Below are 13,015 nucleotides of genomic sequence, written 5' to 3'. Positions count from 1 at the left end.
TTATACAATGAGTCTATAACACAACAAAATGTGGAAAAAGTGAAGGGGTCTGAATACTTTCCGAAGGCACTGTACAGTACTTTAATCCAGATCAAAATGAACCTTGTGTCTTGTTGAATTCTGTTCCCCCCTTCAGATTTGGTCTCTGTTTGCTTTAAAATGAAAATAAGATAAGATAAGAAAACGTTATAGTAACGTGAAGATGTTCACACGTTACGGTAGCCTTGTACTATCATTTCGGCCTACATGCTTCATAACAAAACAACAAATATGATAGCCAACACGAGTACAGACACTGAAATTAATGCCTGGTCATTTCTGTCCAGTGAATCAGTTTAGACACCAGAATGATTGCTTAAAATAAAGTCCTACATGCCACAGGGCTATGTGACTTCATCCCAATAGCACGTACTGTAGGGGCTTGCGTTGAAAAGATGAGATCCTCTCCTTCACAGGCAGTTTACCATTTCATCCTAAAGTTAGAGACAAACAATATCACACTATCATAATCTTTGTTGTTGCCCTTTAATGCCAATCAAAGCAGGGCCAGGCTTGGCGATCTTGGCAGATATCATAACAATAACTTAATAACTGTACACATTGCTCCTGGGAACGGCAGGATATGCAGAAGTTTGAAGATCACGTTAATTTTTGTTAGGTCACACACACTGCACTAGCTCCTCTGGAGTCTTTGAAAAGCTTCTATGCAGTTTTACATCCAGAAGGGCCTTAAGGTTAGAATGTGTGTTGTGTCACTTTATTCTATATCATAAATTACAGAAAGCCTTTAAAATAATATGGCTTTTGTTTCACTTCGAGAAAGATACAGTACACATAAAAACATTTACAGCTGAAACAATTTCTCATGCTAAAACAAAGGTTTGGTTAGTTCACTGTGCAGTGGTACAATAAACATCCCATGTATAATGTACTGTACCATTTTCTTTATCTGATAAGTCATATAATAACACTTGTGAACAGGCAGACAACAGACAATACCGACCTTAGCCATTGGGATAGCAAAATACAGAGTGTAGTCTATGGAGTGCAATGGATGAATAAATTAATGAACGAAAAAGCAAGGTGTAAAATAAAAATGAACAAAGAACAAAGTTACTAAATGAACAAAGCCCCTTTAGGCCTATCCATGGAGAGGCAACAAGGACTATAACAATAGACTGATTAGAAATGTTCTTTTCGCAGAACTTTCACACTCGATGACTGCAACTGCAAATCAGGCTATGAATCAGCATCTGACAAGGACAAGATTGTAACTATTGTAACCTTCTCACAACATTGGAAGAACACCTAAAGCTAGACACTGTGACTTTCACAAACACGATTCCAACCGATGAACGGGTCTTATAGGGCAAGACTAATTCTCCACATCAAGCTGTCTTGATGCAATGTATATTGCACGAGCCATCTCTCCCCCTCCCCCTCAATGCTTGTTCATTGCCAGGACAACAGCAGATATGGAGCTGGCCACGAAATAGTAAGACATTTCAGCTGTAGCCATAGTCTTCTTATGCACTTAGAAAGTGCCTAAAAAACATAAGGAGAATTTGGACACGATGTCCAAGCGTGGACAGCAGGGGCTGTCTATTCTTACATTATGTATGTAGCTATTCTGAGGCTGCTATATCGCCTTAGATTACCTCTCAAACTGCGGAAGTGATTTTGACTTCTCTTCATGTCATTGACCAAGTCACATTATGCGAGTCAAGGCGTCAAGTTCATCGCAGATGATCCGCGTTTACAGCCGATACATAAATGTGGTCGTGAGAACTTGGCTCGTAGCAAATTCAGGGCTGAAATCGCATTGTGTCTGCCCAGCTTTAGTCACTTGAGGACCTTTACAGATGAAGTTACCTTTGAATTGAGGGACTTTATAAAAGCTGAATCGATTTCACATAGAATTTCCCCACACGGGCCCTTTGCTCATTGACATCTTCAAAACTTCATACAATGTTTAAACCCCTAACCTTTCACTAATGTTCATGGAACCTTCAGAGAAGACCGTTTTGTGTACCAGGCTACCTTGCTTATCTCTCTAATGGTTCTCTACGAAGCACCTATGTTTGTTTAACTGCACTGGGGACAGACAGATGGCAAAGCGCAGTAGAGAGCGGAGGGAGGGAGGGAGGGAGGGAGGGAGGGGGAGGGGGGAGTTCCCATCCACAGTTTCTTTGAACTGCTCTGTAGAACACCTGCGATTCCCAGGACCCCATGCTGCCAGGCCGTCGCATCTAAAGTCATTGGCCGAGAGGAGAGACCCTTCTCCAGTTTGTCATTGAAGAATAACACGGTTGAATTTAGCTGGAATTAAACAAGTTTCACATCTCTGTGATATTGCGCCTTTTCACTATTGTGCCTATTGTGTAATTATAAGAATAATAATGTTCTCCTTGTCATTTCATTTCACTGTTGAGAGGTAGCTCGCAAGAAAGCATTTCATTGCACTAGTTTACATCCTGTATCCTGTGTATATGACAAATAAACTGTCCCTATCACCATTAGATACATTTACTGTAAAACTACGTGGTCACAATTAGTACGTTCTGGTAAATATCACAAATTAGATGATAAAATTGGTAACTTATTGTTAACAGTGGTTCGTAGGCCTCCTTTGGAATTCTACAATGGATGCCCAAATAACCACAAAATAATTCCTTTAGGTAATAACTATCGATGTAATTACGCTGTTAGCATGTAACATTACCAGGATCTCTTTAGATGACACAGGCCCCTAGTTGCCTGCAGGTTGCACAAACTAAACGCCCTCTTGTCTTTACTAGGTCAACCCTAATCACATCACTACAGCAGCATTACTGCAGGCAAAGATAAGACAACAGGAAACAGAGGATTGGCATGCGTTGTTATGATCTGTGCCCACTACCCAGTGCCCACACTCTTACTGCCGCCCAGATAAATCAATCCGTAAGGATAAGCTGTACTGTAATTCAACAGCAACAATTGTACACCTTTCCACAGGGCCCACACAAGCCTGTGAATATGCACTTAAAAACCAGCAGGAGTGTTTGATACGCCTGCCAATGTAGAAAAGCATACAGTCTGAGTAGACAAAGGCATATGATGTCAGCATGCCCATCATCTCTAGTGTCTTCTGTTCTGTCAGAACTGAAAACTGCTTTGGAGCACGGGTGAGTTTCCCACTAAGATGATCTCTTGCCCATAGACTTACTTAGTTAATGGAATTAAGTTGATCTTGCTCCTACAAAGTTTTTATGAAATTCACCATCATTCAGTTGTGTGCTACCTAAATTTGAGACTATTATGATTTCAGGTTTATGCTTTTAAATGTCACTTTACGGTCCTAAAACCAAACATCAGAGAGCAACAGACAGTCCATTCTTACCACATTTAACATACAAGTAAGTTATCAAACCAGATGAAAAAAGGCTTCTTAAATGCCATCGTTGAGAGGAAAACCTTGATTTTTCCAGCATAATCATACGCTTTCTGACTTTTGCCCTGAACAAATCTGAACATGGAACATAGAATAACCTTCATTTGAATTATAGATACCATAGGCACGGCACTAGCTACACACGTCCAAACCTTCACTTGCTCAGAAGCGTGACATTTTTCCCATTGGAAATACTGTAAACTGCCTTGTATACATACAGTTGGTACATCCGGGTAGTTCCTTTGCTACATTACATTACCAGTCCTCCCCCAACATTCCCGGAGGCTTGCATTGAAACAAACGGTTTTCAATATGTGATTCCTAGTCAGTTTTATTTGATTAAAATGCCCAAAAGTTGCTGTTGAACTTGTACTGCCAGCAAATGAAAATACCCAGATTTGGGATTTGTTATTCCTAATCGGAGCCCGGCGGCTGCTGGCATTTAGGAGAGAGCTAGCCAACTCTGTTGATCTAGGGTAGCTAACTTATCTGAGGAAAACATACAGCAAGTTATGCACAGTAAATAAAATATGAGCTGACTTACTAGGAGAGTCAATCTGTTAACTGTAAATAGGGGCTGTTTTCATGGACTCCTATGAGAGATTTGTACAGTTGTCCCCTTGGGGCGTGGCCTCTTTGGAGTGACGCTGTACCGACTGTACTGTATGTATAAATTATTCAGGATCTTTGGCTTTAAATCGTTGTGCAACAGGCCCAATAATAGCTGGTTTGGGCTCAGTTGTAGCTGTAATGCCTTTTATTCACGAAGCTGTATAACAGCATAGAAGACAGCATGTTAGTATAGTAATCATACTACAGTATGTATACACAGATACTTCTAATAGCATCCAGGCAAAATCTAGAACACAATACAATCATTACATCAGCATCCTGGAAATGCCTTGTCACTTATCAGGACTTTAGGGGGAAAAACTAATTTGATCTATGATTTATGTGAAAGAAAAGGGAAACCTGCACACTGCTCCTGCTAATGTCTCTGGTCTTTATTTAAGCTTTATTTATCAGCTTTTGCCTTCGTCAGAGCTTTGATTTACTACCATCTCCTGTTTAAATTTTACGAGGCGTTAATTGAATTCTCTCTTTATCACACATATGAGTGTTAACTCTCCTTGGGCAGTCATAATTACTGCTTAATTTTCATGCAAGGAAAACTGGGTCCAGGTATCCAAGGGGTAAAGGGTCTGTCCAGCCAACACCTCTGATTTCAGTTGCACACTATCCATAGGTAACAACAAACTGCTATGTGATATTCTTTCTTGTCAAAGTTGTCACAATGCATAAAAAAAGCTTTATCTTATGCTTACATTTATGCAGAAAACAGAGCATGTCGACTGCCTGGGCGTAGTAATATCATTCATATATCAATTCACTGATTCAGCATGAACGTTACAGAACACACGATAGGCTACAGCAGTAACAATTACTGCTCGGCTTCTGCATATTAACCACCCAAAATAAAATAGGCTGTCACATTACCTCTAGCTCCATGTGAACAACATTCTTGCTAGCTTTATACCAAACGTTAGATAGATAGCAAACTGCACTTGGCAAATACTTCATGTTTCTTTCCTCAAATCGACCATTAACGATGATTGCTAGCAATCAATTTTGCAGTCTCCTGTTGAAGCATCAATCTATTTCCATTGCTTCTTTTTAAATACACAGATAGCAAGTCACAGATAGCAAGTTAATATGGGCCTGACTAATCCCTGGAGTGGAAACATTCCATGTCAACATTCCCTTACATTCATGCCGTTCCAGTAATTAAATAAACTGACCTGCAAGGCGAACTAATGATGAGTTGATAACATCACAATTGTTATGTAGTTAACAAGTAGCTAACGAACATGAAGATTTTGTTGATCCACCTGGAGAAAATCCAAACTTTTTTGTTGCAGTAGGGAGGGATAAGAAAACTGAGATCAACACGTTGGCAAATGTTAATGAGCAACGATGTGACAAAAGCTTGCACTCGACGAAATCCATAAAGTTCAATGGGAAGACCAATAATATAGATTTTTCAAACTTTGGTGATGGTAATTTCATCTGCCTTGGTCCAAATGTGAATACAATTCGATATAAATCACAGTTTTAGCTGGACTAACACTTTAAAATATTGAGATAAGAGATTTTTTTTCATACGTTCCTGCAGATACATAAGGATGTACCCGAGAAAACATAGTGTTGCTCTTTAACATCAGACAGCGTTCTGAAAGACATATTTGTGTTGAGTATACTCCTTTAAAGGGGCAATCTGGGACATACGTTTTCGACTTTCGAATGAATGATATTTAGTCATTGATTCTTGAAGAAAATACAGTGCCCTGCCTAAGTAATGGGACAGTTTTCAACAACTCCAGATGGCCAGTCCGCTACTGCACCAGACGCTGGGTATCTTCTCTGGTGATGCTCTGCCAGGCCTGTACTGCAGCCATCTTCAGTTGTTGCTTGTTTTGAGGTTGTTGGTTTTTTTGCCTAAAATCTTATCACCAGGAAATTAAATGCATGTTTAATTGGATTTAAATCTGAAGATTGACTTGGCCACTTTCCACTTTCCACTTTTTGGCTCTGAAAAACTCTCTAATTGTTATGGCAGTATGTTTTGGGTCATTGTCTTACTGTATGATGAAACACCATCCAATGAATTTGGAGGCATTTGCTCGCACTCGAGCAGACAAGATGTTTCTGTACACTTCAGAATACAGTACATTCAGCTGCTGCCATCAGCAGTTACAATCATCAATTAAGACAAGTTAGTATGTTCTAGTAGCAGGTATACTGTACATGCCCAAACTTAACACCCCCTGCACCATGTTTCACAGATGAGGTGCTGTAAATCTTGGGCAGATCCTTTTTTCTCCAAACTTTCCTCTTGCAATCACTCTGGTACATGATCATATTCATCTTATCTGTCCTTTTTTTACCTTTTACCAGACCTCTGCAGGTTTTTTAGGTATTTTTTAGCAAACTGTAACCTGATCATCCTTTTTGAGGATAACTAGTTTATAAGGGATGCACCTTGCAGTGAAGCATCTGCAGTTTGGCTGGTGACGTATTCTGCGGATGGCAGTCTCTAACACATTGACGCCTACCTCCCAGAGAGTGTTCCTGATCTGTGGGACAGTTGTTTGGGGGTTTTTGCACAAATTATGGACGGAACACACCTGACTTACCAGAAATACCTGTCAAGCCAATTGTCCCATTACTTTTGGGTACCATCAAATAGGGTAAAATGGATAAAAAGTGTTTTCACCATTTCTATGGTTTCACCATTTCTGAATGGTGAAACCATATAATATGTACACAATACCAGAAAATAAAAGCTTAAACTATGTACAGTAAAGAGTAAGTTTAGAGATAACTCTTCTATTGTACTTATATAAACAACATTCAGTGCACATTCGTTATCGTGATATTTAAAAATGTCCAGTGGTGTCACCATCATGTATTGGCGTGATTTTATTTGCGACATTGTCTTTGTAAAACAAATGTGTAATTACAGCATAAATTAGGCCTACAACACTCATTGCCATGGGACATACAAGGATACATCATGAGCTTAGAGCTTACAAAACAGAGCTCTCCATGCATAAACAGGCCATGTAACTAAATTCACAGCAAAGTGGACTAACACAAAAGAACCTCGCACTTAAGCACACAATTGTTAGAAATGACTGTTCAACAAACCACAACACATCACAATGCTGTGTCAAATTAGTCAAAGGTAAAAGTGAACTCAAAGATCTAATCACTATGAAAAGGATGTCTCTCTCTCCTTTGAATTGATGTAATTCACACCTTTGATTGACAATCAGCTGACTGGCTTTGAAGTGATGTTACAGGAGGAATGGAAAGACGCAATCCCTGTTTGAAAGGCAAATCCGACACCTATGTTGTACATAGTTGGTAGGCTAAGTGATATGTTACTGTCAAGACAAGTTTTCTAATTTCACAAATTGCATAGCCTACTTTATGCACTATTGGCATTTCCCCCTTTACCACCTTGTTTTGAAATTTGGGGCTAAGCATAATTATTGATCCTGAGGACATACTGTAGGCCTATTAATAATGGAAATACCCTCACACTTGCAGATTGTCAGATTTCTTAAAAAGACAATGAATTTGACTTCTATATTAGAAATGTATGTTGATGATTGAGAAAGACAAAGACAACAACCAGAGCATAAAGTGATACATTTTTGTCTAATGTGCACTGTGCAGCTACAACCTGAAGGTTCTTCAAATGACCCTTCCCCCGATGGGACAATAGTCATCAATGCTGCCCCCCCTATCTTCAAATGACCCTTTCCCCGATGGGACGATAGTCATCAATGCTGCCCCCCCTATCTTCAAATGACCCTTCCCCCGATGGGGCAATAGTCATCAAAGCTGCCCCCCCTATCTTCAAATGACCCTTCCCCCAATGGGACAAATGGCTGTGATGTCACTAGTCTAGAATTGGGGCGGACTGAAGAGGAAGGCATTGATCACCATTCACACTGGACGATCGGACGATCACTGTCTTTGTCTCAGCCACATTTACACACATTTAAATCATATAGCTGGAGCCAACAAATCTGTCTAGAAAGGCAGCAGCTGAAGCTGCGACACGCATGGCAAAGTTCTGACTTTAAATGAAGCACAGCAAAAAAAGAACTAACGAGATGAGTCAACTCGCCATTCTCTGAAGGTTAGAAAAACCCATGCTTGATGTGACAATTGAACTGTACACACTCACAGGTGCAGCGTAAACCAGTCCGTTTTGGGGAATGTGCTAAGAACCGCAGCTAAACCAGGGAAATGCTAGGGGACACGGCAATAGCCGCTAGATTTGTATCTGTTTGAGAGCGGTTGCATTTCTCCGGCCTCATCCCACAGCTGTTTGCCACCACAAAGTGATGCGGTGACCATTCATCGTTTATCTCTTCTTACCTGCTGATGACGAGGATGAAGAGCAGAGCTTTCCCGGGGTAGCTGAAGCTCATGGCTGATGGAGTCTCCACCCTGTGTCTAAGAGATAAGCAAGACATATGAAAGAGAAAGAGTATGATGTATGTTATGCGATAGTGATATACAGTACATGTCCATGCTTTGTGTTGCGCAACCAATGGTTCTGAGATTCTGTTGATCTGGCTGTTGAAATGGGTTTTGCTTTTTTTGTTCTTTTTTTCTTTTTCAAGACAAAATCACTTCGCTTACATATGCATCCGTTATTATTCTATCACATCCCTTACATAACATGTTTTGACATCAAAGCATGAAAGGAAACCCTTGGTCAGATTGTAAAACTAATTCAATTCATACTGTGATGGTGCCATGGCAACACAACATACTCACAAAATGGTACTTTCAAAAATGGTACAAAATCACATCCCATACATAAAACTTGTTGACATCAAAACATGAAGTAAAACATTTACTCCAATTGTAAAACTCATTCACTAAAGAGTGATCCTATGGGGTATACCAGTAGGTCCAGAATGCTGATTGAAAGACAGAATCTGGCACAGGAGCAAAACACTTTATCTGTGCGAAACAATTACAAACAAATGCCATACTCAAGAGGGATCTCTAGGGTTTTCGGAAGTTCTGATCTCACTCTAATCTGGGCTAAGCATTGATACTTAAGAAGAGCTATCATTTATTACACACATAATTTCTCCATCTTCAATTTCTGATACTGAGGGGATTTGGTCTCTTTAATCATCCCTATAAAAGCAAATCTTTTGACATTTTATCAGTGTGTGTGTGTGTGTGTGTGTGTGTGTGTTCCTCTTTGTTAAGAGGCACGGCCACTTGTTATATGAAGATTTGAACAGATGTATTTATTCCAGGCCTCTATGCTCAGTCTTCCAGCACCAGGGCAATCTGTGTACAGCTGTGGAGATGTGTGTCAGATAACACACTTCTGCCCTGAAGGACAAACTCATATTCTCTCACTCTCTCCATCTCTCTCTTGCCTGTGTGTCTCTGTCTCTCTGTCTCTGTCTCTTTCTTTCTTTCTATCTGTCTGTCTCTCTCTTTCTCTAACTCTCTCATCCTTGCTAATCAGCCTCATTCTTCACTCCATACACAGACTGTCAATCCTGCTTGGGTCAAGCTTTACCCCTCCTCTTCATAGCCTCACACTTGCATCGGTCAGGTATCGCCCTCCGCCCACTATCAGTACCAGAGGTGACCGAAAATGTGTGTGTGTAGCGATTACGTTTTGTGTTTCCAAACAGTTAGAGAAAGAAAGAATAATCGAATAAGATTTAAGGATCTGTCACCGGACAGTGGACACTTTGTTCCATGCAGACAAATAGTGTGGTTGTAAGTATGTCAGCTGAACGTAAGGAAGGATCATTGTGAGACATGCACACACACACACACAGTGTACACACACACACACACACACACACAGTACTCCTCTGACTGTCAGAGCTGCCAGCTTCAACAGGGCATCCCACACATCTCCACACTGCAGGGTTCTGATTATTTACCATCTTCAAGTTCCAGAGAACATTCTCACTTCCCTCTCTGTTCATTAAGGATGAAGATGTGCTTAATTGGCAGATGGATGGTTTGCTGTTTTTTGGTCAAATTATTCAGCTGTGAGTACTGAGCACTCCGGTCTCACAACTATACAACGTTTGGCAGATACAGTGTGAAGAAATGCGGACTCTCAGTCAAGAGTAGTTGCGTTCCGTAACTTTGTGGCTAGAAAAAGTCTTCATCATATTGCAATGGAGCCTTAAGAATAAATATTTAACATGTGTCTGTTCAATATTTATAAGTCAATGAGGCTCTCCATATGCTGACGCAGCATTCCCCAGAGACAGCTGTGGTGAGCATCATCATGAGAGCAATCAGATGAAGCCGTATGAAGAAAAAGAGAACATGTTACTGTTTAGGTAACGACTGTGCCAGAGCCCCCTTCAAGAACATTTTTGGGTACCAATTTACCTACCGCCAACATGTATTAAGCATTATAATGCAGTCATAATGCATTGTGACGTTTGTTGTAAGCATTTATTACCAAATGATAATGTCTCACAATGATCCTGAGCTATAATCAGTCATTCTGGGTCAGTTGAAAAATGGCCACATGAACTAAACATATTATCAATTGCTTAATAAGACATTATAAGGCCTCATGCATTCCTATAGTATGATACATTATAATGCATTATAATTGTTGGCTTTAAGTAAAGTGTTCATGAACATTCTAGTTTTCTCCAAACCAAGAGAACTAGCCCATCGCACCACTACCCTCCCTGACCCCACCTGCCCTAGAAAGGATAGAGCTTCAGTCATGTGACTCAGTGGTGGCCAGGGGCATGAAGTGTCACTCATGAAGAGTGACAGTTGCTGTCCTCTGCCAGGGAGCGAGGGAGCGACCTTGAGAAAACTGACCCATCCAAGGGAAGGCGAGGCCTGGGTCCATCAACATTGACTTCCCATCATGCTCCTTGAGTTACTGCGGTCAGATGGTCTGGGGTCACTGCAGTTGTTCAGCTAAAGTAAGGCAGGCAAAGGTCACTCACAATCTATAGGTATGACATCAAATTGGTCTTGTTATTCATGTTGTTATCATGTATTACAGTGGTGCAGGGGAGGCTAAACGCACGTAAATGCCGTTTACCTACCTCTCAGAGTGAGAACAGAGCATTTACCCACCCTTTACTGTCTGTTGTTATTATTGATCCACGCTATCAGCTCTGACCAACGCATTATTTTTGTCATGTCTGTGCATTCTCGACACAGATAGAAAACCAAATGTTGAACCCCCCCCCCCCCAAAAAAAGTCCCTCTCTGTCTCTCGTGTCACACATCTTATTGAGCCACTTCGTTTGTCCGGTGAGTCGGATAGATGGATTTGTGACTTCCATTGGTGCTTCCATTGGTCCTCTGTGGCTCAGATGGTAGAGCATGGCGCTAACAACGCTTAGGTTGTGGGTTTGATTCCTGCTGAGACCATATATACTGAAATGTATACTGTATATCACTGCAACGTAAGTCGCTTTGGATGAAAGCGCCCAGCTAAATGCCATATATTACCAAGCCGTCTAAGCGGGAGGTGTCTTGTTAGCACCAATGGAATGTTAAAATCCACCTGCAGTCAGGGTACTGTTGGCAGGCTCTAGCATCTGGTCTTGCTTTTCCGTTCACATCACAAAGATGGACATCAGAAAAAAAAAATTCACACTTGCAGTAGGGTGTAAATGATTTGATGAAATGCTGTATTAAAAAAAAAAAAATACACTACATGAGGTTAATTGCTAACTGTTAACCTCAAAACGTACTTGTGTTGAGTAATGTTTTTTATTACACCTGTGATAAAATATCTATAAATGTCTTGCCTCATTAAATGAAACAATCCTTAGTTTTAGCCGTATAAACTTTGGCAAAATAAGCTTATGTTTATGGGCATTGGGAAGTGGCCTATTTTGACCAATGAGATAATTTAGGGGACCCATTTTGGCTAAAAAGCAATACGGTAATGCAGGTAATGCAGAATTTTGTCTCATTTGTATTTGTGATAGGCCTACTGTACTATGGGTCGTGGTGATGTTGTTCAATGCTGGCATTTAGGGTTTCCCCAAAGACTGTCTTACCACTACACCACTGTGTAGGACCCATCATTTTCCCTACCAAGTGTGACCTGACCAGGATAAACCTGTCCGTCATTCAGTGACATCACCCAAATGAACCACTTACTGTACATGTAGGCTACACCAGAGGAGAATTTACTGTAGCAGATTACCCTGGCCTAAATATCATCAATAAATGGCTAAATGGCTAAATGTATTAATTAGGCCTATAGCAACTAGTTGGGATGATATTTATCCTTTTAAAATATCTAATGATATTAAATTCTTTACAAACTGGCTTACTGTACATTCTGGATCAGTGTTGTAATTAAAATTATACATACAGTAGTGCCCCTTTAAATTAATTTAGACCTTATGTCATTGTCACATTGAACCCAAAACCTCAGGCCTATCTACACTCACTGAGGACTTTATTAGGAACACCTGTACACCTTCTCATGGTGGAGGTGGTGTAATGGTGTGTGTTTTCTTGGCACACTTTGGACCTGTTAATACCAATCAATCATCGCTTGAATGCCACAGCCTATTTGAGTATTGTTGCTGACCATGTGCATCCCTTCATGGCCACAATTTACCCATGGCTACTTCCGGCATGATAATGCACCATGTCACAAAGCAAAAGTCGTCTCAAACTGGTTTCATGAACATGACAATGAGTTCAGTGTTCTTCAGTGGTCTTCCCAGTCACCAGATCTGAATCCAATAGAACACCTTTGGGATGTGGTAGAACGGGAGATTCACAGCTTGAAAGTGCACCTGAAAAATCTGCAGGAACTGTGTGATGCAATCATGTCATCATGGACCAGAATCTCAAAGGAATGTTTCCAACATCTCGTGGAATTAATGCCACAAAGAATTGATGCTGTTTTGAGAGCAAAGGCCCTACCCAGTATTAGTATAGTGTTCCTAATAAACTGGTCGGTGAGTGTATATCTCTGTTTTTACTGCAATGTGATACCTATGTGTCAAG

General features: G+C 40.6%; 1 protein-coding gene across 1 annotated transcript in view; it reads right to left on the bottom strand.

The window, feature by feature from the left end:
- Positions 1-8,379: 8,379 nt before the first annotated feature.
- Positions 8,380-13,015, bottom strand: part of habp2 (hyaluronan binding protein 2) — a gene marked incomplete at both ends in the record, with an annotated part of 18,251 nt that continues 13,615 nt past the window's right edge. The window contains one exon of the mRNA XM_083688212.1: positions 8,380-8,461. Within this exon, the coding sequence (XP_083544338.1) occupies positions 8,380-8,461 (82 nt within the window). The remainder of the gene's footprint in view (positions 8,462-13,015) is intronic.

This window comes from Argentina silus, assembly GCF_951799395.1.
Source record: "Argentina silus genome assembly, chromosome: 16".
Taxonomy (NCBI): domain Eukaryota; kingdom Metazoa; phylum Chordata; class Actinopteri; order Argentiniformes; family Argentinidae; genus Argentina; species Argentina silus.
Note: the sequence above shows the minus strand (reverse complement) of the source record. Positions and strands in the feature narration are given on the sequence as shown.